The 23,667-nt window shown below is 53.5% G+C and overlaps 9 protein-coding genes across 9 annotated transcripts; 6 read left to right on the top strand and 3 right to left on the bottom strand.

Annotated features, from left to right (window-relative positions):
• Window positions 1-24: 24 nt before the first annotated feature.
• On the top strand, window positions 25-1,797 carry M406DRAFT_262984 (3-oxoacid CoA-transferase; the record flags this gene model as incomplete). The annotated part of the gene is made up of 3 exons (XM_040917553.1): window positions 25-84; window positions 184-1,554; window positions 1,666-1,797. 3 exons carry the CDS (start codon window positions 25-27, stop codon window positions 1,795-1,797), a joined length of 1,563 nt encoding a protein of 520 aa, XP_040774750.1.
• Window positions 1,798-3,074: 1,277 nt separating this feature from the next.
• M406DRAFT_75026 (uncharacterized protein) lies at window positions 3,075-3,809 on the bottom strand (the record flags this gene model as incomplete). Its single annotated transcript, XM_040925787.1, has 2 exons — window positions 3,075-3,408; window positions 3,505-3,809. The coding sequence occupies 2 exons, from the start codon at window positions 3,807-3,809 to the stop codon at window positions 3,075-3,077; spliced, it is 639 nt and encodes a 212-aa protein (XP_040774749.1).
• A 1,457-nt stretch (window positions 3,810-5,266) lies between these two features.
• M406DRAFT_332239 (uncharacterized protein) lies at window positions 5,267-6,126 on the top strand (the record flags this gene model as incomplete). Its single annotated transcript, XM_040920724.1, has 3 exons — window positions 5,267-5,333; window positions 5,416-5,973; window positions 6,074-6,126. 3 exons carry the CDS (start codon window positions 5,267-5,269, stop codon window positions 6,124-6,126), a joined length of 678 nt encoding a protein of 225 aa, XP_040774748.1.
• A 339-nt stretch (window positions 6,127-6,465) lies between these two features.
• On the bottom strand, window positions 6,466-7,521 carry M406DRAFT_51085 (uncharacterized protein; the record flags this gene model as incomplete). The annotated part of the gene is made up of 1 exon (XM_040924430.1): window positions 6,466-7,521. The coding sequence occupies one exon, from the start codon at window positions 7,519-7,521 to the stop codon at window positions 6,466-6,468; it is 1,056 nt and encodes a 351-aa protein (XP_040774747.1).
• A 1,981-nt stretch (window positions 7,522-9,502) lies between these two features.
• M406DRAFT_85213 (uncharacterized protein) lies at window positions 9,503-12,157 on the top strand. Its single transcript, XM_040926058.1, has 2 exons — window positions 9,503-11,654; window positions 11,766-12,157. The coding sequence occupies exons 1-2, from the start codon at window positions 9,893-9,895 to the stop codon at window positions 11,915-11,917; spliced, it is 1,914 nt and encodes a 637-aa protein (XP_040774746.1). The 5' UTR covers window positions 9,503-9,892; the 3' UTR covers window positions 11,918-12,157.
• On the bottom strand, window positions 12,150-13,391 carry M406DRAFT_262643 (DUF367-domain-containing protein; the record flags this gene model as incomplete). Its single annotated transcript, XM_040917521.1, has 1 exon — window positions 12,150-13,391. One exon carries the CDS (start codon window positions 13,389-13,391, stop codon window positions 12,150-12,152), a length of 1,242 nt encoding a protein of 413 aa, XP_040774745.1.
• A 761-nt stretch (window positions 13,392-14,152) lies between these two features.
• On the top strand, window positions 14,153-16,206 carry M406DRAFT_341205 (VHS-domain-containing protein; the record flags this gene model as incomplete). Its single annotated transcript, XM_040921634.1, has 3 exons — window positions 14,153-14,698; window positions 14,760-15,935; window positions 16,000-16,206. The coding sequence occupies 3 exons, from the start codon at window positions 14,153-14,155 to the stop codon at window positions 16,204-16,206; spliced, it is 1,929 nt and encodes a 642-aa protein (XP_040774744.1).
• Window positions 16,207-16,823: 617 nt separating this feature from the next.
• On the top strand, window positions 16,824-18,311 carry M406DRAFT_347262 (SMAD/FHA domain-containing protein; the record flags this gene model as incomplete). Its single annotated transcript, XM_040922272.1, has 2 exons — window positions 16,824-16,877; window positions 16,944-18,311. The coding sequence occupies 2 exons, from the start codon at window positions 16,824-16,826 to the stop codon at window positions 17,865-17,867; spliced, it is 978 nt and encodes a 325-aa protein (XP_040774743.1). The 3' UTR covers window positions 17,868-18,311.
• Window positions 18,312-20,419: 2,108 nt separating this feature from the next.
• Window positions 20,420-21,600, top strand: M406DRAFT_260907 (uncharacterized protein; the record flags this gene model as incomplete). The annotated part of the gene is made up of 3 exons (XM_040917399.1): window positions 20,420-21,187; window positions 21,294-21,366; window positions 21,446-21,600. Coding segments are annotated over 3 exons (996 nt in total), but the record flags the coding sequence as incomplete, so codon positions are not given.
• Window positions 21,601-23,667: the final 2,067 nt, after the last annotated feature.

Here is a 23,667-nt window from a genome sequence, read left to right as displayed (position 1 = left end):
AGATCCTCACATACACACACAATCATGCCGTCCGCAGGTGTCTGCATGCGGACCCTCCGCGCATACTCAAGATATGGCTCAAATGTGAGTTTAGTTACGATGACACAGGAGGATACTACAGGCCTTGTGTGCAAGACTACAAGCAGGATTGTCAGCTCATACTTCTCCCCCTTTCGTCTCTAGCATGCCCTCCTCTTTGCCCGTGCCTTCTCGGCAACGACCCGGCGCGCCGAGATCAACAAGGTCTACCCCTCCGCCTCCGAAGCCCTTAAGGACATGAAGCCCAACAGCACTCTTCTGTGCGGCGGTTTTGGCCTGTGCGGCGTCCCCGACACGCTCATCAACGAGGTTCTCGAGAAGCCCGACATCAAGGGCCTGACGGCGGTGTCCAACAATGCGGGCACGGACTCGTCGGGTCTGGGCCAGCTGCTCAAGACGAAGCAGGTCAGCAAGATGATCGCCTCGTACATTGGCGAGAACAAGACGTTTGAGAGGATGTACCTGACGGGCGAGGTCGAGCTGGAGCTCACACCGCAGGGCACGCTGGCGGAGCGGTGCGCGGCGGGCGGAAAAGGCGTGCCGGCCTTTTACACGCCGGCAGCGTTCGGCACGGTGGTGCAGACGGGCGACCTGCCTCTCAAGAACAACCCCGACGGCACCCCGGCCGAGTTCTCCTACCCCAAGGACGTCAAGGTCTTCAACGGCAAGAGCTACCTCCTCGAGCACGCCATCGCCGGCGACTACGCCTTCGTGAAGGCTTACAAGGCCGACAAGCTCGGCAACTGCCAGTTCCGCCTCGCCGCCAACAACTTCAACGGCGCCATGGGCCGCAACGCCAAGATGACCATCGTCGAGGCAGAGCACATTGTCGAGCCGGGTGAGATCCCCCCCGAGGCGGTCCACCTTCCTGGCATCTACGTCAAGCGCGTCATCCAGAGCACCACGTCCAAGAACATTGAGAAGTACACCTTCACCAAGGACGAGGGAGAGGCCGACGACGCGGCCAAGGCCCTGGGCACAGGCGACACGGCCGCCAAGAGGGAGCGCATCGTGCGGCGCGCGGCCAAGGAGTTCAAGAACGGCATGTACGCCAATCTGGGCATCGGCATGCCGATGCTGGCGCCGGGCTTCGTGGGGCCCGAGGTCGAGGTGCAGCTGCAGAGCGAGAACGGCATCCTGGGCCTGGGACCCTACCCGCGCCGCGGCCACGAGGACGCCGACCTGATCAACGCCGGCAAGGAGACTGTCACCCTTAAGCCGGGTGCCGCCGTCTTCGGCAGCGAGGAGAGCTTTGGCATGATCCGTAGCGGCCGCATCAACCTGACCATCCTCGGCGCCATGCAGGTCAGTGGCACCGGCGACCTGGCCAACTGGATGCTGCCCGGCAAGGTCAAGGGCTTCGGCGGCGCCATGGATCTGGTCAGCAACCCGAGCGCTACCAAGGTCGTCGTCACTATGGAGCACACGGATAAGAAGGGAAATGCCAAGATCGTCAAGCAGTGTGCGTTCCCTCTGACGGGACGTGCGTGCGTGTCGAGGATTATCACGGAGCTGGTGCGTTCTGAACATCCCCCCCCCCCCTTTTTTTTTTTCCTCTCTCTCTCTCAACTATACCCTTGATGCAGTTCGAAAGTGAAACAAAGCTGACTCGACATAATGTTACAGGGTGTTTTTGATGTCGACTTCTCACATGGGCTGACGCTCATTGAGATTGCTGATGGCGTGACGGTAGAGGAGATCAAGGCCAAGACAGAGGCACCGTTCACAGTGGCCGAGGACCTGAAGCCGATGTTGTGATTTGATCTTTTTTTGAGAGAACGGTTGGATGAGATGGACCGGTCATAGCAGTAAAGCCGGGGGACAATGTGTGAATTGCCTCAAAAAGGGGGTAGAAGGCCAGAGTAATTCATACAAGTCATGATGATGATATTGATAGTGTGTATTATTGTTGTAAGAGAGACTTGATGACCACTGATGTCACATGATATTTAAGAAGAAGCGAGGAGAAACCGAAAATTCAAAATGTACAGTTCATAACGAGAATTTGCATGAAGTATTGGGTTGTCACGGTCTTGAAGTATAATTTGGTGCTATTCTTTCAAGAATTAGCAGTGCAAGCGCGCAAAAGCCATGCCGACCCATCAACAAACTCGTCTGGCCAGCAAGCAAGCTTTAAATTCCACAACAAAGAGATATCATCGTAGTTGAGGGTTCTTCCAGTTCCTCCATCATCATCAATCATTAAGACTGGAAATCGTGAAGCATATTCCCGATGCCGTTCGTTCGATGCCGCTTCGTGGGCCGGGAGGCAGACCTTTTCCCTGCCGAATTTGAGGCCACCGTGGAACACCGCTCTTCGTCCCCAGCAGCCGCCCTTGCGCTCCCAAATTCAGATTTGCTGGAACCCGCAGGCGCCTCAGGACCAGGGACTAATGATTGCCGCCAGAAAAACATGGCTCGCAGACGATATTGCCTCCAGAACGCGGGGGCGTCGCCAGGGCGTGGGTCATCGCCCAGATGCAAGGAGGCGAAAGGTGGCTGACGTCGTGTGGGCTGCTGCTCGCGTGTTTGTTTTGGCTGGGTTCGAGGAGGCACATCGTAGCCAGCGGACCCGTCCGTCGTTGTATCGTCGGGCAGGCACCCAAGAGTCCTATATGCAGACATGGCCCGGTGGGGCTCAAGGTATGTGTGACCAAGGTGGTGGGCAAAGGTTTCGGAGAGGAGATCATAAGGCGCTTGTCTGCATGAGAAATCCTCGGGGAGGGACGAGAGACTTCGGCTGGGGTGTCGGCGATTGATGGTTCTGTGGTAGGCCCATCCGTGCTTTCTGGCTTGGAGTTCTGCTCCTCGCCAGTTCTTGGCCCTGCCGAGAACCTCGAAGAGAGCTAGTTTGGGAAATTTGTCCAAGTAGCGCAGACACTCGAGGGTGAGGTCGTGGAAGGAACAGACTTTCAAGATCCGGAGCCGAGGAAACGGGTCTTCTTGACAACTCCAAGACTTGACCTGTGTATATAGGAAGTCCTCGGTGTCAGCCCTTGAACATACGATCTCTGGAAAGTGCCATGGGAAAGGTGCTAGATACGGACCACGCGATCGCTGACTGCTCCAGGAAACGAAGCAGCCGCATCGAATTGCTCAATCACCTCCAACACACCAAGATTCTTGAGTCCAGCAAGCAGAATCAGGTTCTGCGGTTTGATCGGACAGAGGCCCGAGATCCTCAGGTGAGCAACGAAGTCGAAAGAGGCAGTTGATGTTAGGGGCTTGGTATAAATCGCAAAGTCCGCGGCGGTTGGAACGCGGATCTGCTTGTAGTTGAATGCCAACTGAGTACCCCACTCTGGGTCATCAGGAAGGAATTTGTTGAACTTCTTCCAGGCTGCAAGCGAGAGCTCTCTGGACAAATCTCTAGAATTAGGCCATAAATTCTCCTCATTATAGACAAGGGGCCAAGTACGAGGCGGTGGGAACACGATCAAGGCGTGCGTGATGCGGACATCTTACCCATCCTCAGGCCTCAAGTACCGCCACATCATCTTAATCCATTCAGGCTTGGCGATGGACTCGAGCCAATAGTCGTCGATATTCTGAATGTTCTTTGCCGCAGTCTCGAGGGCCAGCATGAACAGAGATCTTGGTCCCTTTGCCGGCCATTCTGGTCTGTGGTTTTTAGGTCTGGTGAAGCCGTGATCTCTCGCGAGTTGAAATCCCAGCCAGTCACGAGGCTCAGGGTCCCCAAGATCCCAGTCAAGATCTTTGAGGTTGGACACGGCATGCACTACGTGCTCGCTAAAGACGAGACTGTCCATGGACGAGCGATGATCTGAGGTGGTCTGCAGAAATTCGATTCGGTTAGAGTTGCTTAAGTTACCGAGTTACCATGGGCAGGCTAGAAGAACGACAGAAACACCGATAATAAAGCACACGAATGCAAGGTGCGGGCAAAACGCAACTATTAGGACAGAAGACAATTGCGCCAAGGTCTACCAACTCAGCCGCACGTGCGTCAGGGGAGTTTGATCATGGACAGGATGAGACAGGTGGTGGAAAGCCCACCTGGAGGTTCAGTGAGTGGGAACAGCTTTCTTTGATTGATAGATGCAGGCAGCCGATTACGGGGAATATCTAGATGTCTCGTTGAAAATTTATCTGGACCCAACGTGAGCTTGTTGTCAAGCTGAATACGAGCACAGAAGGTAAGGTAACGAGGTTGATCTAACCCTCGGTTTCCCCTCCAAGACACGCCACTGAAAAAAGGCCAAGTGCCAGAGTGAATACGAGGGTGCCGAAATATGTGTTGTGAAGAAGGAAAAGGGAAATGGGAACGCAAGCCACCGCGAAATTTTGTTGCAAACTCTTGTGGAACCATGAACCTTACGTAATCAATCGGCGCGGCGCGGTCCGTTTGGGATGTGACGTGCTGCACTGTTATTTAGTAGAACAAATGAACGTGTTGTAGTAGAGCAAGTGTGCTGGAATTATTACAATTCTGCCGTGTCTTTTCTTTTAATGATGCATTCTTCCACCTCCCTCACTTGTCCATATTGAAACTTATTCAAAGTTAGGTTGGGTGAGCAATAGTATCCCTCATCTGCTTTTGTGGCCATCCTCAGGATGATAAAAGACACTCTCAATCAGCAGATTTGACAACTTAGCCGTAGGACTGGGTGTAGTGAAAAATACACGACCAAATTCATCAGAGATTTCAGAAGCTTATTTGAATAGTACAAATGATAGAGCATGTATGCGACGCCACAACAGATTGTCCTGATCTTCCTCAAAAGACATCAAAAATCCAACCTTGGGCCTTGATATAAGATTAAGCCTGGTGCTTTGTGTTCAACAGATGCCCCACCTCTAGTGGCAGGGGACATAAAAGCCATGCCATCTTATGTCAGCATAGGCTACCAATCACACCAAGGCAGAAAACAATTGCTAGCGATTTTCAGGGCCCTAAACCTTGTTGCAGGTGGGGGGAATGAGGGGCAGTGAATCACTTGCAGGACTGTTCTTATGCGCCCGGTGACTCTTGTATTCTTCCTTTTACTGACTTCGAAACCAAGAATCAACACTTGTGTTTTGATCTTTTGGTCAGTCCCGACAGGACAGCTTGGTCAACCTCAACTCTGACAATATCATCGAAACACGAAAAACAAAATCCAACAACGGCTATACATCGTTGCTATTGGATACCTACATCGACAAGAGCTCCTCAGTCTCTTTCAGAACACCAAGGTCCTACGTCGCCCACAGTAACATCCCTACAATGGCAGGCGGCAGCAGAGCAGTAGATCGTGCCCGAGCTGGCAAATTCAACAAGGCCAAGCGTGGAGGTAAGTCTTGTCTGTGATATATTTCCCAGGCCCCTCTCAAAGGGCAATCTTACTCTGACTGACCGCGTCTTCTCTTTGGTAGGTGGCAAGCACTTCTCCCGTGACCTCCGACCTCTTGATGCCGACGGTAACGAGATTTCCATGTGGAGCGAAGACGCACACAAGAAAGACCATGGTTCCGACTCCGACTCGGACGATGAGGAGGACTCAGACGAGGAAGACTCCGACGACGAGCCAGGCCCCTCCCGCGCCGCCGCTGTTCAGGAGATAAGCCGCGAGGACCGCAGGAAGGAGAAGAAGGCGCGCAAGGAGGCCGCGATCGCCAAGGCCAAGGCCGCTTCTATCCAAGTCGGCGATCTCCCTCCCAGCGACTCCGAGGATGAGGAAGACGACGACATGCCCGCCAATCCCAACCACTCCAAGGCTGCGCGGAAGCAGGCCGTTGCCGCTCCGAAGGTCGAGGAGGAGGAGGTCGACGAGGCTGCCGAGGGCGTGTCCAAGTTGAGCGTCAAGCAGCCTCAGAGCCGCCGGGAGAGGGAGTCAGCCGAGGCGGCGGCTGCCAAGGAGCGGTATATGAAGCAGCACCTGGCTGGCAAGACCGACGAGGCCAAGGCGGATATAGCTCGCCTCCAGAAGATCCGTGAGGAGCGCGAGAGGGCTCGTCTGCAGAGAGAAGTGTGTTCCCTTCTACAATCCGAACAAGCTGTGACGGGCAGGTTGACGCTAACATCTATATCCAGGCCGAGGAGGAGGAGCGCAAGGAGCAAGAAGCCAAGAAGCGTGCAGAGATTGAGAAGAAAGAGGCCAAGCTGCGCGAGGCTGCTATGGGCAAGCCCACCAAGAAGGCCGGAAAGAAGAAGTAGGGGGCGGAACTACTTCCGTTGGCATCGGGGCGGGCAAGGTTTATGGTGAGCAGAAGGTCCAAACGGCCATCTTCGATCCCGGTTCCCTTGCTTTGGCCATAGATCAGCAATACTGGGTCTTCTAGTCATTTTGTATTTTCTTTATTATTCTCTCTCTTTCCCACACTCGAATTGCGTGTAGACGCAGCTCTTTGCGACAACACGATTCAGTACGGCACACTTTTCTTCTTCTTCAAGGGGCAGTCCACTTCTTGCCCTCTTCTCTCACCCTACATGTTGGCGAGACCGTCCGAGCCCACGCTCTCCTTCCAGAACTCATCAAAGTCGATACCCTGCTCTGCGAACAATTCCCGAATCTGCTTGGCGACTTCGACCTGTTTGTCTGCACCGAACCCGCCCGGTTGCGTAGACTCGAACTGAACAATTTCGATCCATCGGTAGAACAGGTCCTCCTTGCCCACCGCTGCGAGCGCGTCCCTAAACGCAAACACCTGGGTCCGGCGTGCAACATCCTGTGCATTTTCCTCCATCTTCAGGTCAAGGGAAACCCAGCCGTAGTCTTCGTGGTGCAACACGACCATCAATTTGAATGCCTCCAGCGCGATACTCTTGTCATCCACCAATTTCGTCGCCTTCACCATCGCCGCCCAGTCCAGGTCCCATTCGTTGTTCATCGTCAAGTAGCCAGTCTTCTCATTGATCAACATCGGCGCTGTAGCCACGCCGACATGGTTCATCAAGAGATTCCTGGCCTGGGCATTATCCCCTTTCACAGCCTTCTTGATGTCGGTGTCCCAATTCGGTTTGCTGCGGCGGATGTATATTTCCTTGCCACGGAAGCCCACACCCCACCGCCACATAAGGGGACTGCCGTGCGACCCGTCGAAGCAGAACTCCACAGGCCAAGGCCATACGAAGATGAACAGCAAGCAATCTAGCGAAAATGTAAAAGCCCTCCGCGCAATTATCCTGGCGATGACTGACCAGCTGGACTCGGCCACAGGCACGGTGGTCTCATTGGAATGTCCGAATGCTGAGGCTATAAGTTTGAAGTACCAGGGGCCAATGTGATACATGCGGTAAGCAAAGAGGGCAGTGATGGCGAGGTTGATGACGATGGGTACCAGGAAGATCTTGCGTTTGAATTCGACCGGTTTGCTGTCGATGTGTGTTATGTAGACATGTTTTGGCGAGAGGGTGGAGAGCAAGGGAGCCATCACCTCCGGAGCTCGCTTGAACGGTTGGGGAGGCTCCTGTAAGGTTGTCGAGGAGGGTGACGGTGATGATTTTGGTTTCTTTGCCTGGGTTCTCTTGGATGGCGCCATTTCTTCTGAGGAATGTTGAGTTGAGTCCTTGGGAGGTTTTTAATTTTTCGAGGGCCAAGTTCGAGAATCGGTGGAACCCAGCAACAGATGAGAGACAGAGATAGATATCTGTTACAATGTCGAATGACTGAAATGGTTGCTGAACTGTGAACAGGAAAAAGAAGAAGAAGAAGAAAAAATGGGCGCTGTCTGGATGAGTGAGAGAAGGCTTGTTGGCGTGGCTTCATGGAGTAGGAGCTCTATAATTTTACCCCTGACCCTGAACTAACGGCTCGTTCCCATGCCTGCCCGGCAGCCCGGGTCGGTTGGCCATAACTTCCCCGTGCCTGTACCAGCAGGGTACATGGTCTACCTGCCGTGGAGTGGGGTGATTGCAAGTCTCTGCAAGTCTCTTCCAAGTATAGCCATGCTAGTACACTCTACTTTAGTGGATGCAACTCCCATGCATCTGCGAAAATCCACCTTAAAAGTTGCCATTGCAGTTCTCGACGTGTGACGCGACACACTTTGGAGTTTCTGGGTGTCTGAGAAAAGGGCAGCACCATAAAAGAGGCTGTCCACACGTTGTGTTCTTCCTAGGGATGTTGAGGAACCAGGCTAAGGTATGCATTCTCTTCCTGTCACCTGCCTTTCCTCTCTTTTCTTTTTCTTGCTCCATTCAGAATCAACTAACGTATTGCGACTTCAGAGGCAGGCCAGCTTCTACGTCTGCGCATCATGTCGACGCCAACACCAGCAGGACCTGGCTCGACTACGTAATACTGGTCGCCCGCATATCCATGACCATTCCTCTCTACCTCGATCGTTTTCCTCGACCGGCCTTGCAATATCCAGGCGACCAGGCTCGAGATCACCCCGACATGGAGCGCTATTCGCACCTGACGAAGACCTTTTCAAGGGCAGCCGGACAGACGTCCGGTGTTATACCATGTGGGGTAGATTTGGATCCAACACGGTCCCGGGGCAGTCGAATTCTGCATGGGGCGCTGCTTTGAAGAATGATCAGGGCCAGGTTGCAGGGAGCGCAAGTACATCACCATCTGCTGCGTGGGAAGGACGCACCGCAGGCAACAAAATACCACCGGCTACTGGAACTGCAACATGGGGCGGCAAGCTTGGTGGCGGCGTGCCTCCTGCGAGATCTGCTTATGGAAGCGGCATTTCACCAGCACAGCCGGCAGCTGACTCCTCGAGCGCGAGACAAGTACCTTCTGCCCGCCCATCCACCGGCACAGCTTTCGGTCAGCTTCAAACTTCGTGGGGCAGCAGCAGACCGAATTCATTTGGCAATCCTCCCGGGGCAGGTCCTAAAAAGCCCGCCTTTGGCTCCGGTCTGGCAGCATTTAAGCCCGTTGGCAGCACTGTCGCTGCAGCAAAATCAACCAGTGGCATCTCCAGGCTCTCTCTGGATGATCTTCGACAGGCAGCACAATCTCGGGAGACGCCTGCTCAAAAGGTCAGCCAGCAGACCGTGCCTCAGCCTTCTCAGCCTCTACCGTCGCCTCCGTCTTCGTCAGCATCTCGGTCACAAGCCCAAAGTTCAGGCGCTGCTCCCCAACGGTCGAAAGTGTCTCTCCTCGATGCAGCCTTCAGTAAAAAACCTGGTCAATCGCTTCCCGCAGGCACAGAGTTTCCTCAGCTCCGAAGGCGAGGGTCTAGGGACGATTCATTCGAGTCTATGAGCCCCTTCAATCTGCCTCGACAGGAAATATCTGCCTCGCGGATGTCGGCGGTCCCGGACATATCTCAGGAACGCTCCACGCCTAGGTCGCCGAAACGTAGCCCCGATCAGTTGAGGAGAAGAGACCGCTATCACGACTGGGGAGCCCCGTCATCTTTAGGGAGTGTTAGCCCCTCGGAGCCAGCAGAGAGAGTCTCAAATCGGCCGTCACCAATCCCGACTACAACTAGATTCGGAGCAAACGGCCCAAAGCTACCAGGGCTACCAATGTCACAGTCTCCACTCAAATTTGAGCCCATGGTGAAATCCTCACCATCTCAGGATCAAAGGGTGCGAAGATTGGATCAAAGCAATGAACACACACCCGAATTTGGTGCACCCACCCCTAGGGAGCTTGGTTTGCCCATTCTCCCTAAAACTGACCAGAACGCCCCCCTACCGGATGAGAGAGGCACAAGAGGCAGGGACACTGACAAGGATGTGGACCATCAAGGTAGAGGCAGACCTTCTGATGACAGACGCGGAAGAGGCCGGGACTTTGACCGGGACGCGGGCTATCGTGGTCGGAACAGAGACTTCGACGAAGTTTCCGATCGTCGAGGAAGAGGAGACAAACCAAAGAAGAATTACAATCGGAGACAGCGGGAGTTCGATGATGAGCATGACGAAGACTTCGACTACGAGCAGGCAATGGCTATACGCGAACAACGCATACGCGCAAGGGAAGAGAAGAAAGCTGCCAAGGAGGCACTGGCACCTAAAACGATACTGTTGCCTGAGTACATCACGGTGTCTGACCTAGCAAATGCCCTGCGCGTCAAACCTCGGCAGTTCTTGAAGGATCTCGAACAGCTCGGTTTTGAGAACATTCTCCACGACAGTATCATGACAGGCGAGACTGCAGCTCTTGTTGCTGCCGAATATGGCTTCGAGCCCACAGTCGACTCGGGCGACGGCCGTGACCTCAAGCCGAGACCACCACCGGAAGATTTATCGAGTGTGCCTCCCCGGCCACCCATCGTGACCATCATGGGCCACGTTGACCACGGCAAGACGACAATGTTGGACTGGCTGCGAAAGTCATCTGTTGCAGCACAGGAACACGGCGGTATCACACAACATATCGGTGCCTTTTCTGTCAAGCTCAAATCTGGCAAGCTTATTACGTTTCTGGATACGCCTGGTCACGCCGCGTTTCTGAGCATGCGGCAGCGTGGTGCTAACGTTACGGATATCGTCGTCTTGGTGGTAGCCGTCGATGATAGTGTGAAGCCGCAGACAATTGAGGCCATCAAGCATGCTCAGAATGCCAAGGTACCCATGATTGTTGCCATCAACAAAATTGACATTGACGATGACCCGAAGCGCATCGAACATGTCAAGTCGGATCTGGCCTCCAACGGGGTGGAGATTGAAGACTTTGGTGGCGATGTGCAGGTGGTGGCAGTCAGCGGCGTCACTGGCCGGGGAATGGGCGATCTCGAAGAGAGCATCCTGACACTGTCTGAGATCCTCGACATGCGCGCTGAGCCTGACGGAATGGCTGAGGGATGGGTTCTTGAGGCCAGCGTCAAGTCGGACGGCAGAGCAGCAACCATCCTCGTGAAGAGGGGAACACTGCGTGTCGGCGACTTGATCGTTGCAGGAAATACCTACACCAGGATCAGGACCATGAGGAACGAGGCCGGCACAGAGGTCAAGGCCGCCGGACCGGGAACTCCTGTGGAAATCTACGGTAGCTGGAAGCAGCCACCAATGGCAGGAGACATGGTCCTGCAAGCACCGGATGAGAGCACAGCGCAGTCAGCGGTTGGCTACCGCCAGGAAGTTGCAGATCGAGCGGAAGCTGCTGCGCAGAAGGCCCAAAAAGAACTGTCAGATCGGGAAGAAGTCGAGAGAAAGGCTTTGGAGAAGATGATGGAGGAACAACGCGAGGAAGGCGACGAGGATGCCACGGTCGAACCTGAAGAAACAGGCCCCAAGATCTACAACATCATTGTCAAGGGTGACGTGATGGGCTCAGTCGAGGCTGTCACCAACGCCATTCAGGAGATTGGAAACAACGAAGTTCGGACACGCATCCTGCGATCCTCACCGGGCCAGATTACCGAGTCAGATATCGACCACATGGCAATGGCTCAAGGCTGCATCATCAACTTCAACACGGTCGTGCCGGGCCCCATCCTGCGTAGGGCAGATGAGGCTGGCGTCAAGATTCTGGATTATAACATCATCTATGAAGTAGTTGATGCTGTCAAGAAGCAGTTGTCGGAGCTGCTACCGCCCATCATGAGCCAGAGGGTCCTGGCCGAAGCCGAAGTACTCCAGGTCTTCCCCATCAATATTGTAAAGAGAGTATACAAGAATGTCGCCGGCGTGAAGGTCAAAAACGGCATGGTGACAAGGGGTGGCCTGTACCGGATAATGCGCGACGGAGAAAAGATCCATGAAGGTATGTCTCGGACGGTTTCAACTCACTCCCACGTTCCATCCCCCCCCCTTCCTCCCCCCACTTGCAACATGCAAATTTCCATTCAGACCTTGTGCTAACTTTTCGATAAAGGCAAGCTTGCAGCCCTCAAGCAAAAGCAAAAGGACGTCAGCGAGATGAGAAAGGGCACCGAGTGTGGTATGATGTTTGAGGATTACGACGATTTCCAGCCTGGCGATGCCATTCAACTTTACGAGGAAGTACAGGAAAAGAGGTACTTGTAGAAAGATATAGAAGGCCGGGCTTAGACACCAGGATGCATCAGCAAAGCGGGCACGGACACTTTAGAAATGTTATCTCAGCTCAGTTTACTGCCGCCCTGAGGCGCCTTCACATGGGTTATGAACCAACGCACACGTGTACAAGGCTTGATTTGAAGAAGAGACATAGACGCATTGCTAGATCTTTTGAATTATGCAATCAAGATTTGAGGTTGATATAGACTCAAGACATCAATCACCACCTCTTTGGGGCAGATACGCCGCCCGACGTGAATGTTCTGGACGTTATATGAGCCTGTGATCTCTCCCTCTCCAGCTTGGTAAGTCCGATCCTATCCGTCATTGGCGTAGCGGCGATGATATTATCAAACTCGTCATCGTCATCGTCGCCGTTATCAGAATCCGGTTCGGCGTCTTGGTCGACTATCACCTTCTGATGCGGTTGTGGGGGTCTCGGGATCGTCTCTGGCCTTTTCTTGTCTGCTGGATCGTCTATGTTGGCGAATGATTTTGATGCCAGCACCTTTTTCCGGATTGCTTCCATAGCAGCATCCTCGTCTTCTTCGCTGTCATCCGATATGTCGAATGGATCCTTCTCTGCTCGGGCAGCTTCTTTCGGTGTTGGGTCTGGCTTCTTGCCTAGGTATATGCCGTCCACACTGCCAACTTCATCGCTGTTTGCTCCGCCTTCCTCGCCACTTTCTTCCTCATCAGCGTCGCTCTCATCATCCGAATCCGGCATTACACGCCGATTGACATTTCCACTCTTCCACATATCATCGTCTGAGCCCTCTTCTCTGTTGTCGGCATACTCCTTCTCCAACCTCTCCATCCACTCCTTCTCTGTCTTCTTGATTGCCTGCTCATCCTCGCACTCGGCATATTTTCTCAAAAGCTTCGCATTGATCTTCAAGAACGCCTCTCCGTAGCTGAAGGGCTCGAGCACCTGCTCCGCCCAGTCTAGGTGCCCACAGATCGCAAACGCAGCCGCGAGGGCCTCGGCGCAGTTCAATCGCAAGGGCTTGCCGTAGTTGACCGTGTTCGCCGCGACCAGGTACGGCAGCAAGCGCTCGCACTTCCCGCCGACCTTGTTCCACTGCACCTCGCCCGTGCGCGCCCAGCTGCACTCGACTACCGCGGCGCCGTACATGTCCATGAGCTCGCGGTCCGCAGGCGAGAGCGTGTGCTTCCCGTTGGGCGTGATGATGACGCCGCTGTGGCGCTGGCCCAGGTGCAGCTCGCGCATGAGGCCGGCCCTCATCAGGCGCTTGCCGGAGCAGCGCTTCGGGTCGCAATGGCCGAGATCCCAGCAGGCTGCCTTGAAGGCAGGCTTCGTTCGGCCCGAGGCGGTAGATGGCTCTTCGGTGTCTTCATCTCCGTCGTTCCTCGGTTGCCGCGGGGGGCCGCCTCGTCTTGCGTCTTTGGGGTGGACGCCAAAGGTCTTCTTGCTTCGAGGGTCTTTCTTGTGACGAACCATGTTTGGGGGGGGGGGGTTCTTTCTTCTTCCCAGGAGTGGCAATAGCGCTCTTAATGACAAATTTCGTTGGTCAATTATGGAAGGCGTTTGTCGGCAAAAGACGTCAGGGTGAAATTATTCTGGGCTTCTTAAATTCGATATTGAGAAAGCGGCACTGACGATTCAGACGATGATCTCAGTTGAGAAACGAAGCGAGGCGAACCCTGGGCGTTTTTGGAGGGGCAACTTTTTCTCTGATAAGCACTTGGCAGGGGTAGAGCTTGTAGCCGGATCGCGGTGCCGAGCGACAGCTTACCAGTAGTTCTCCAGCTGCCCCAGGCCCTCAGGCGGCAGCGAATTTCCCCTCTTACCAACGCCATTCAGCGCCTCAGCCCAGTGATGAATGGATGCGCTTGGCGTGGCCACGATGTCATCCATGATTTCGCAAACTGACAAACAACAACAACAGCTCACCAAGCCACCACCACAACCACACCAGCGACAATATACTTCCTGTCGGACTCACGTCTATTGAGTGCTGCAGCATCATTCCCAACATCACACCCGCCTGAGCCCCTTTGCTTGCGCTGCCTCAGCTCGAGCTCGGGCTTCAAGCTAGGCGGCTTATTCACCTGCCGAAGCAGACGAGTACCTTGGGCAGTTCTTGGTTGCGACCGCAACCGATTGTCCCCCCAGGAAGCGCAATACCAGGTCTTGACGGTGTTCAAGAAGCGCTAGACAAAAAAGCGGTCTTTACCAGCCTGTCTACCAGGATCCTCACGATGGAGGCGGCCAGCGCAAGGGCGGCCGCCAGGGACCCGTGGGGAGGATGGGGTGGCCACGCTCCCTCCCAGCTCCAGCGCTTCATTCAGGCAGCGTGCAGTCCGGAGAATTACGAGCCCAACCTCGCTCTGAATCTCGAGATCGCCGACCTCATCAACTCGAAGAAGGGCTCTGCGCCCCGCGAGGCCGCTGTGGCCATCGTCAACTACATCAACCACCGCAACCCGAACGTCTCCCTGCTCGCCCTCAACCTGCTCGACATATGCGTCAAGAATTGCGGATACCCCTTTCAGCTACAGGTCAGCACCAAGGAGTTTCTCAATGAACTCGTCCGCCGCTTTCCCGAGCGGCCGCCCATCAGGTACAGCAGGGTGCAGATGAAGATCCTCGAGGCTATAGAAGAATGGCGCAGTACGATCTGCGAGACCAGCAGGTACAAAGAGGATCTAGGGTTCATTCGGGATATGCATAGACTGTTGAGCTACAAGGGCTACACGTTTCCCGAGGTCAGGAAAGATGACGCGGCTGTCCTGAACCCTAGCGATGTGAGTCTGCGTCTAGCCCTCTGCCAACCCACGAATGCCTCAGCTGACACCCTTCAAACAGAACCTCAAATCCGCCGAGGAGATGGAGGAAGAAGAGCGTGAGGCCCAGTCGGCTAAATTGCAGGAGCTGATCCGACGCGGCGCACCAGAAGACCTACAAGAGGCAAACCGTCTCATGAAGATTATGGCTGGTTATGACACAAGATCAAAGGTGGACTACCGCGCCAAGGCTGCCGAGGAGGTCTCCAAGATCCAGGCCAAGGCAAAGCTGCTCGAGGAGAGGCTTGCTGAGTTCAAGCCAGGCGACACCATGACAGATGGTGACGTCTTCGAGGAGCTCGCTTCCTCGCTGCAGAATGCCCAGCCCAAGATTCAGAAGATGTGTGAGGAGGAGTCCGACGATCACGAGGCCGTGGCGAGACTATTCGAGATCAACGACAGCATACACCGGACCGTTGAGAGGTACAAGCTGATGAAGAAAGGGGACTTGGAAGGGGCTTCTAAGATTGCCAAAGGCGAGCATGTGGCTTCCTCGGCGGCAGTTAAGAGCGCCGCTCAGGAGCTCAACCTCATCGACTTTGATGGCGACGCAGCGGCGAACGGCTCGGGCAATGCAAACGCTAGTACGAGTACAGCCCGTCAGGCTCAACCGGCTGGTGTCGAAGATGATCTACTCGGTCTGTCAATCGGGGAATCAGAAGGCGCCGGCAATTTTGGCCAAACCGGTGGCATCTCCCTTGGGTTTGGTAACAATACCAACATTCCTGGTCCAGCATTGCTCTCTTCTATGACCCAGGACAACAGCGCCAAGGGCTCTCTCTCCTCATCATCTACTCCGCCTCCATTCTCGGCTTTCTCCGCCTTCAACTCAGGGCCATCCACCTCGAAGAACAACACCCCACAGCCACCGAATTATCAACAGTCGGCATTCAGTTCCCCAGCAGCACCAGCGGTCGACCCATTCGCCGCACTTGCCGCGAACAAGCCTCCTCCTCCTCAACCGGCCACAGCGCAGGCCAACGATGATGATGAGTGGAACTTCTCGTCTGCCCTCCCCGCCGAGACGACATCTCTGCCCAAAGAGCATAGGGTGGCGGTGAGCAACTCCAACCTGAAGATCGATCTTCTTGCCAACCGAACGACTGGCACATCAAACAGCATCAACCTGTTGTTCGCTTTCAGCAACAACACTGCACAGCCGATAAGCGAGGTTCATTTTCAGTTGGCCGTGACAAAGGTATGTGGTCCCCTCGTTCTCCTGATATGTCTTGAGCCTGTCATGGGTTCTAACATTCAACTAGGGCTACGAATCCCAGCTCAAACCCCAGACGGGGCGTTCGCTAGAGCCGAAACAGAGCCGTGGGATAACCCAGTCCATCGAGGTGTGGCACACTGGTGACAAGGGTAAGAAGGTCGAGTCCGTCAAGCTCAGGTGGAGGGTGGCTTATAAAGTCGGATCGGAGATGAAGAGCGAAATGGGCGAGATCTCAGAATTCAGTATCGCGTAGCATAGCCTTATGCGTGGACTCTCATGTCTGCTTTCTCAAAGAATGAATTGGCAGTGATTTTCGCCGACAAAACCCAAAACTTGTCAATCCTGAACTCCTTCAGTCTCCCACCCCTTCTTTAAAATCTTTACATATATAAGGGGTATATATATACATACAGAGAGAGAAAACTTGCTTCATATGCCTCTCTATATTCTTCATATTTATTCCAAGGATCTGTTTGCGCTGTCCTGAATTTTTCATGATGCCTCATCATTTCCCCTTGGCCATACATCCAGCGGCGCTTGTTGCTTACTATGTATTAGTGCATATGTAGCTCTCTTATCTTATCGCTCAGAACCCACCGCAACCTTGAACCCTGAATGTCTTCAGCTTCGATACTCCTTCCAGCTATTCACTTACTTCTCAGCTCCGATAAACCGATATTCAAAGGTCACCTTTACGACCAAATACCGTCAATATTCTGCATCAAGATCATCCAGCCTCTATCAGGCACTTTGGATATTGCTATCTCGAGCCCATTTCCGCAGTGTTTCGCTCTACTGAAATATTGAAGCGACCGACCAAATTGAAGGTTTCAACCCTCGTCTAACATCATACTTGACCTTTTCACGACAATGGGTTCCGATGCATCCTATGATGAGGATGGATCGCGTTATAGCAAGAATCGTGTCAGGGAGAAATACGAGGACTCCAGCGATCGAGATCGCTTGAGCCGACGTTACCCTCGGGACCAGGACTCATCTGACAAGACTTCGAGACGTGACAGGTCTCGAGACAGGGACGACAATCGACATCGCCGTCGACGGCGGTCCCGCAGTCCTGAATCGAGGAGGCACAGCTCACGCGACAGAGGTGGTAGGCGCGATAAGAGAGCTCGAGACTCGCGCTCTCCTGAGGATGATTCATATGAGCGTCGACGAAGCCGACGTGTGGAAGACAACTTGGGTGACGAGGGCAGAAGTTCGAGGAAGAAGCACAAGCAAAGGGAGTCTCGCTGGGCTGAAGACGAGGACCAGCACGAGGAACGAGAGAGGCGCCGCAGGCGCCACCAAGATGCTCCCCTGGGCGATGCGGAACCTGCAGAGAACCAAGTGGCTGTGAGACGTGGTGGGCCTCTTCCATCACAAGCAGACTCGTTCGCTGTCTCGAACGGCGAGGAACCGGAGAAACCCAAAGAAAAGCCGAACTTTGGAAACACGGGCGTTTTGGCAGCAGCGTCCAACTCGGTCACGCAAGCAGACGGGACGACGATCACGCTAAAATATCATGAGCCGCCCGAGTCGCGCAAACCTCCTCCCCGCGACCAGTGGAAGCTTTTCGTGTTCAAGGGCAAGGATATCGTGGACACTATCGAGCTCAGCACGCGAAGCTGCTGGCTCGTGGGGCGAGAGCCAACAGTCGTTGATCTACTGGCCGAGAACCCCAGCATCAGCAAGCAGCATGCAGTGATCCAATTTCGGTATACCGAGAAGAGAAATGAGTTCGGCGACAAGATTGGAAAGGTGAAGCCATATCTAATCGACCTAGAGAGTGCCAACCACACTAAGCTGAACGGGGAGGAAGTGCCTGACCGGAGATATCTGGAACTGCGACCAAAGGATGTCGTCAAATTTGGGTCTAGTGAGAGGGAGTACGTCGTCATGCTCTCTAGGGATTGACCGGATCATTTGGCATTTTTTTGAGTCACCACCACTTTACTTTGCCAGCCCTGTCTGGGTGACGCATGTGACTGCGGCTCTCTTCCCGAGACACGCTGAGGGCTGGCACGCAGATCTGGTGGCCGCCTGGTGCGACTCTTCGGTGGCCAGTCACCAATTCGACACCTCTCACAAGGGAAGCCTAGGCTTGTGAGGCCAAACAAAGGAAAAGAAGAAAATGGCATTTCAGGTCTCGCAGGCGTTAGTAGAAGAAGATGAGTGCTGTGAAATGCGGCTCGGCCGATAAGTCAGCCTCGGGCGTCAGCTCTCATCACTTATGACGACTCCTCCATCGATGTGTAGCGGGTGAGCACAAAGGTGGTCCGTCAGACCGTACAGAGGCAAACAGGGGACATGGATGCAACATTGTGAAGGTACTGCATAAGGACAGGAAAAGGAAGGAAGGGAAAGAAAAAGAAAAAAACAATACACTGCATTCAACCTGGCCTCGCGCGATCTGGGGTAAATTTCTAGCAACATCATATCGTCCTTGTGCAGCAAAAAGCTCCAGCTCAATACAGCATGTGGCTTCTCGGTTGCAGGCCTCTTATTGTAAGCTACGATTCAGGGGCCTGTCAGAATTCAGCCACTTGATCAGTCCCGCACCCTCCCAAACGGTTCCTACCACCCCTTGCGTAAGCCGGCTGTCATGGCTCCCTCCGGCAACAGTATGCATGATGGATGGATGGATCTTTTTTCAGGGCTCGGTGGAGAAGATCGCCAGGCGCGCGGGTGGCTCAGCAGATCAAGAAGGCAGCCATGCCGAAGAAGGGTGACGGGACTGGTCGCTTCCCCAGCATGCTACTCCGGCTTTTGACCTCGCCGCATGACCCGCTGCACTCTGCACAACACACATCATTTCTGACACTCCAGAACTGTCTTATACCTGACATCGTGGAAACTCCGTGTTCCTACCATAAAGCATTCTGAATTTGTCGTCATAGTGGGGTAGCAGTCTTCCAGACTTTTCTGTCTACCGTTGTTTTCCCCTTTGATGCAAACCCTGGGCATTTCTCCTTCCCGCTTCTTGTTCTTCATCCTGGTCATTTTTGAGGGGGAGGTCAGTTGTTGATAATTCCGGGAATACGTACATCAGATGCCGCAAGTTCGGGCAAGGGCCCTTGGCACAAGACCAAGCATCTGTCAACATTGCTACTGCCTTCTTTACACCTTTGTTAATTGGTGTGGCTGTGCGAAGTGCCGATGACTAAAAGCTTCTTTTGCTTTTCTTTTTATTTATTTAATTTTATTTAAAAGGCAACGTATGCCTCCAGGCTTCTACATAGGGCTGGGAAACCAACCAGTAAAAAGAAAGGGCAACTTCAAGGAGGCCATGTATGCATAAGTAGTTAGCTGCTTAGCTGCTAAATCAGCCCTGGCATGCTCTTTTAAGGGGAGGCTTTCAGCTCATGTCTGCACACATGCTCCTCTTGGATTGCTCATCTCAGAATGTCTCAGAACCTACCAGTATGCAAGAACAAAAAATATTACACAATGCTACATAAGGCCTCTTGACGACAAGACACCTTGAGCCTGGTCACATGGTTCTCACAGACGACTAGACGAGGGACCCCCCTCGCAGTATAACAGAGAAAGAACCTCTCTTGTACCTGCAGCCTTTTTTTTTTTTTTTCCCCTTTTCTTTTTTTAGTCGCCCCTTCCCCATAAGTCCGCCGATCTCGTGCATTCAACCGCTACAACATAAAAACAACCCAGCCACTTTTCCAGCCAAAGTTGACAGACGCCAGCAGCGCTTACTCTCCCCGTACGACCACCTCTCCATTACTGCAATTCGCATCCATCGGCGGCACAGTAGCATAGGCGGCGCGAGGGAAGCTCTTCGCTTCTCTTCGCTGCGACGAGTAAGACAGATTGAAGATGGTGAGTAGCATCTCTGACGACTTATCCTCTCTTCTCCTGCCCCTCCTCCACTACACACCTCACCGACCTAAGCATGGTCGAACATCGTCGAGGCGCGTCCTCGTTCTCGAAGCATTGTTCCCACCACCCCTGCCCTCCCTGGATGATCCTACTACAGTAGTCTGTGAGTAAGGACCGAGTCCCGCTGCAGAGTTCCCTAGGTTTCCTAACCGCCCAACGGCGCGGGCCGCCTATCTTACTGTTCCTGTTCCGTGAGCATTCTCATCAGTCTTGTCACCGCCGTCATCGGTGGCATTGATGGGCGTGTCGTTATACTCTTTGTTTGTGGAGCATACTCATGATGGGGGAAGCATGCTCATGAGCAAGTAGCTCACGATTGAATCATTGTTCTTGTGTGATCTCATACCATTTGTTACACAACCCTCTTTTATGTTCATTTGTCTTACTTCCTTTTCCCTTTTTTCTTCTTCTTATCATTATTTATCTCTATGTGTTTTATTCTTGATAAACACTACCCCTGCACTGGTTTCTTCCTTTTCAGTTCGGCGCTGTTGGATTGAGGATTGGATTCTGGGGATAGAAACGGCTTCTGGTACACCCGTCCTCATGCAGCACGGCCTCTAACATGGAAGCAGGGCACTATCAACAAGAATATTCAACGCTACGACGTGACAGCCGTCTACACTCATCCCCAGGCCAAGGTCGACATCATCTTGATCCACGGCCTCAATGGCAACCCTACCAAGACGTGGACGGCCGGCAATGGTGTCTACTGGCCGACAGATCTACTTCCAAAGACTCTGGAGGAGGATGGAACACAGGCCAATATTTTCGTTTACGGCTACAATGCAGATGTTGCAGGCAACAAAGACAAGAAGCCCAGCACAAACTTTATCCATGAGCACGCACAAACCCTAGTCAGCTACCTCACCTCTTTTAGAAAAAGGCGCAAGAGCCAGAGAAATCCCATCATCTGGGTGGCTCACAGTCTCGGCGGCATCCTCCTTAAGCGGGTCCTGGAGCATTCGGACCACGTGAGGGCATCAGCTCACGAGGACGACCGAGCCATCTACGTTTCAACTTATGCCATCGTATTCCTGGGCACCCCCCACGAAGGCAGTGACCTCGCAAGATGGGGCGAGGTTCTCCAGGGCATGGTTGGCCGTGTGCCTCGCAGACTCTTTGACTCTGAGCCTATCCTCATCAAGACCCTGCGCAAGGATGGCGAGACGCTCGCCAACATCAATGCGAACTTCATCAACATCCAGCAGCGATTCAAGATCCATCTGGTCCACGAGAACCAAAAGACGGACCTGAAAGGCACAATGTCCCTGATCGTGGATTCCAAATCCGCGGCCCCAAAGTGGTACAACACCACTTCCTACGGCATAGAGGCAGACGTGAGTGACAGAGTCATCTCTTCCTGTTATTTGTGTTTCTGTTCTTCTGTTCCGCCAGACGCATTCAATTCTATCGTATGTGGAGACATGCTGATTTCATTACTAGCATTCCGGAATGTGCAAGTTTGCCAGTGTCGATGCCCCAGGATATCGACAAATCACCTCAGTCATGACAGATTGTGAGTCAAGCTCCATATGACTTTACCTATAAGTATCTCGAGAGAAAGTCTATCAGAGTGCTAATAAGTCTTCTTACAGGGGTCAAGGAGTCACCCGAAGTCATCATGTACCGCTGGCAGGTCGAGGACCAAGACCGCAGAATCCGCGCCCAAGTTGAGTTGAATGAGAGAGCAAGGCCATTCGTATGTTTGAATCCCTTTTCATCCAAATGCACAGGTGTTCCCTTCAGATAATTAACAAAATTCTTAGATTGAGAATTCGGCAGCTGGTTCTTCACAAATCGTTGGTACGTTCTCTTCGCCGCAGGTGATGAGTCCCGTTACAGATGGCGGGAGTCCGGCTCAACTTCAACATGGGGAGGAAGAGACGTACACTGTTGGAGAAAAAGAGTCGAGTCTAAAGGGTCTAGGTATTCATTGAACTTTTACAAAAGGAAGAAGAAAATAAGGGCTGATGGTTTCGTTTTTCCCCCGTAGTTTCACCAAATGGCACTGCTTTAACCACACAACGTCTACCAAGCGGCCCTCCATCTCCATTACCGATGTTGCCAATGATACCGCCATCACAGCCAGTCACACAAGAGTCAATGAGGACTGAAGGGTCTGGCTCGCAGGCTTCAAAGGAGCCGTATCACATGGTCCCAGAAGGTTTTCGGCCCAACTCCTATTTTGTCGGGCGCGAACAAGAGTTGAAGGAACTGCATAGAATGCTTCAAGACAAAAAGGTCCGCGAGAAGGGCACCTCGACCGTACTTGTACGATGTCAGACAGGAGGGGGCAAAACCCACATGGCCCGTGAATACCTCTTCAGACACCAGCACGACTACTCGGGCGGAGTGTTCTGGCTCCGCGCCTCGTCTGTGCAGGAGCTAGAGGGCGAGTTCTCACGCATTGCCAAGATCGCACTCAAGGACCTGCGGGCCAAGATTGACAGGAAAGAGCTCGAGGACCATACCAAAATGGTGGACCACGTCCGTGGGTGGCTTGAGGACCTAGACGACTGGTTGCTCGTGTTGGACGGCATCATGTTTGATCAGGACAACGGTATTGAGCGCTTCTTCCCTTACCACGCCAATACGTCCATGATCCTACTGTCCACAAGTACAGCGGGTGCGGGGAGCCACGTTTACAACAACCCACGACCACTCCAGCTACCACCGCTATCTACCCAGGAAGCACAAAGGCTTCTTTTAGAAGAAATGGAAAAGGAAAAGCCGTGGTCCCATGATGACCTGGCGCAGGCTGCAGAGCTGGTTCACATCCTGGAGAAACTGCCGTTGATGATTCATATCATCGCACAGCATCTCAAGTCCAGTCAGGAACCACTTTCCACCTATCTCAGACGGTACAAAGCCAAGCCCCCGCATCTCGGCAAGGTACCTGCGTACGAGCTGGTCTTGGAACAGATGGAGGCGAGAGGAGCGCTTGGGGCGCTGAACGTCTTGTGTATTCTTGCATTTCTGGATCAGCACATTCCCGTTGAAATGCTGTCCGTGGGCCTTCGGGTCCTTGATAACAAGAGTACGCCTTACAAGACGCGACATGCCGTAACCCACGGGGGCGCCAATCTAAACAACACGCTCAGGATCCTCATCGCCTATGCCCTCGTCGATCGGTCCGATAAGTACAATCTTTCACGCTCAAGCTCGGCGACATCTAAGGGAAGCTTCGAACTCACGGATGATATCATGGACACACTTCATATACATCGTATTGTTCAGAGGTACCTGATCGAATCCCTTGTGCAGGAGAAACAACACATCTATTGGCTAGAACGATCGGTTGAGGTCTTCTGCAAAGCATATAAGGATGCGGATGCACGGATCAAGGAGAGAACTAGCGTGGGGCTGCCAGACGACTATCGACGCTTCGCTCTCCACTGCCGGAAGCTCATCGGTCACCTCTCCCACTATGAGGATCGATACCGCGCCACGTTGCGGCCCATTCGGGAACAAATGGAGGACCAGCTGAAGGCCATCGAGGCAGAGGTACAGCGGCTGTCGGAAAAGATCCAGGCAGATATGGTCAACCAGGCCAACTGGGCCTCGCCGACGTCTGTGTTCGACAAGGTCAAGAGCCTGTCAGACTCGGATACTGGGACGACAGATAGTCAACCGCCGAGTCAACAAGTGTGGACACCAGCCGAGGAGGGCCAGACGGGGTTCTTTGACTCGCCGGTCGACGAGCGCTTCCCGACTAGATACACCAACCCTGAGGTGGTGGTTCCCTATCCAGTAGACGACGACGGCGGCGACGGCGACAACACACCCACGCCACAGATCACACCAAAGCCCCCTTCGA

This window comes from Cryphonectria parasitica (genome assembly GCF_011745365.1).
Source record: "Cryphonectria parasitica EP155 unplaced genomic scaffold M406scaffold_6, whole genome shotgun sequence".
Classification (NCBI taxonomy): Eukaryota; Fungi; Ascomycota; class Sordariomycetes; order Diaporthales; family Cryphonectriaceae; genus Cryphonectria; species Cryphonectria parasitica.
Note: the sequence above shows the minus strand (reverse complement) of the source record. Positions and strands in the feature narration are given on the sequence as shown.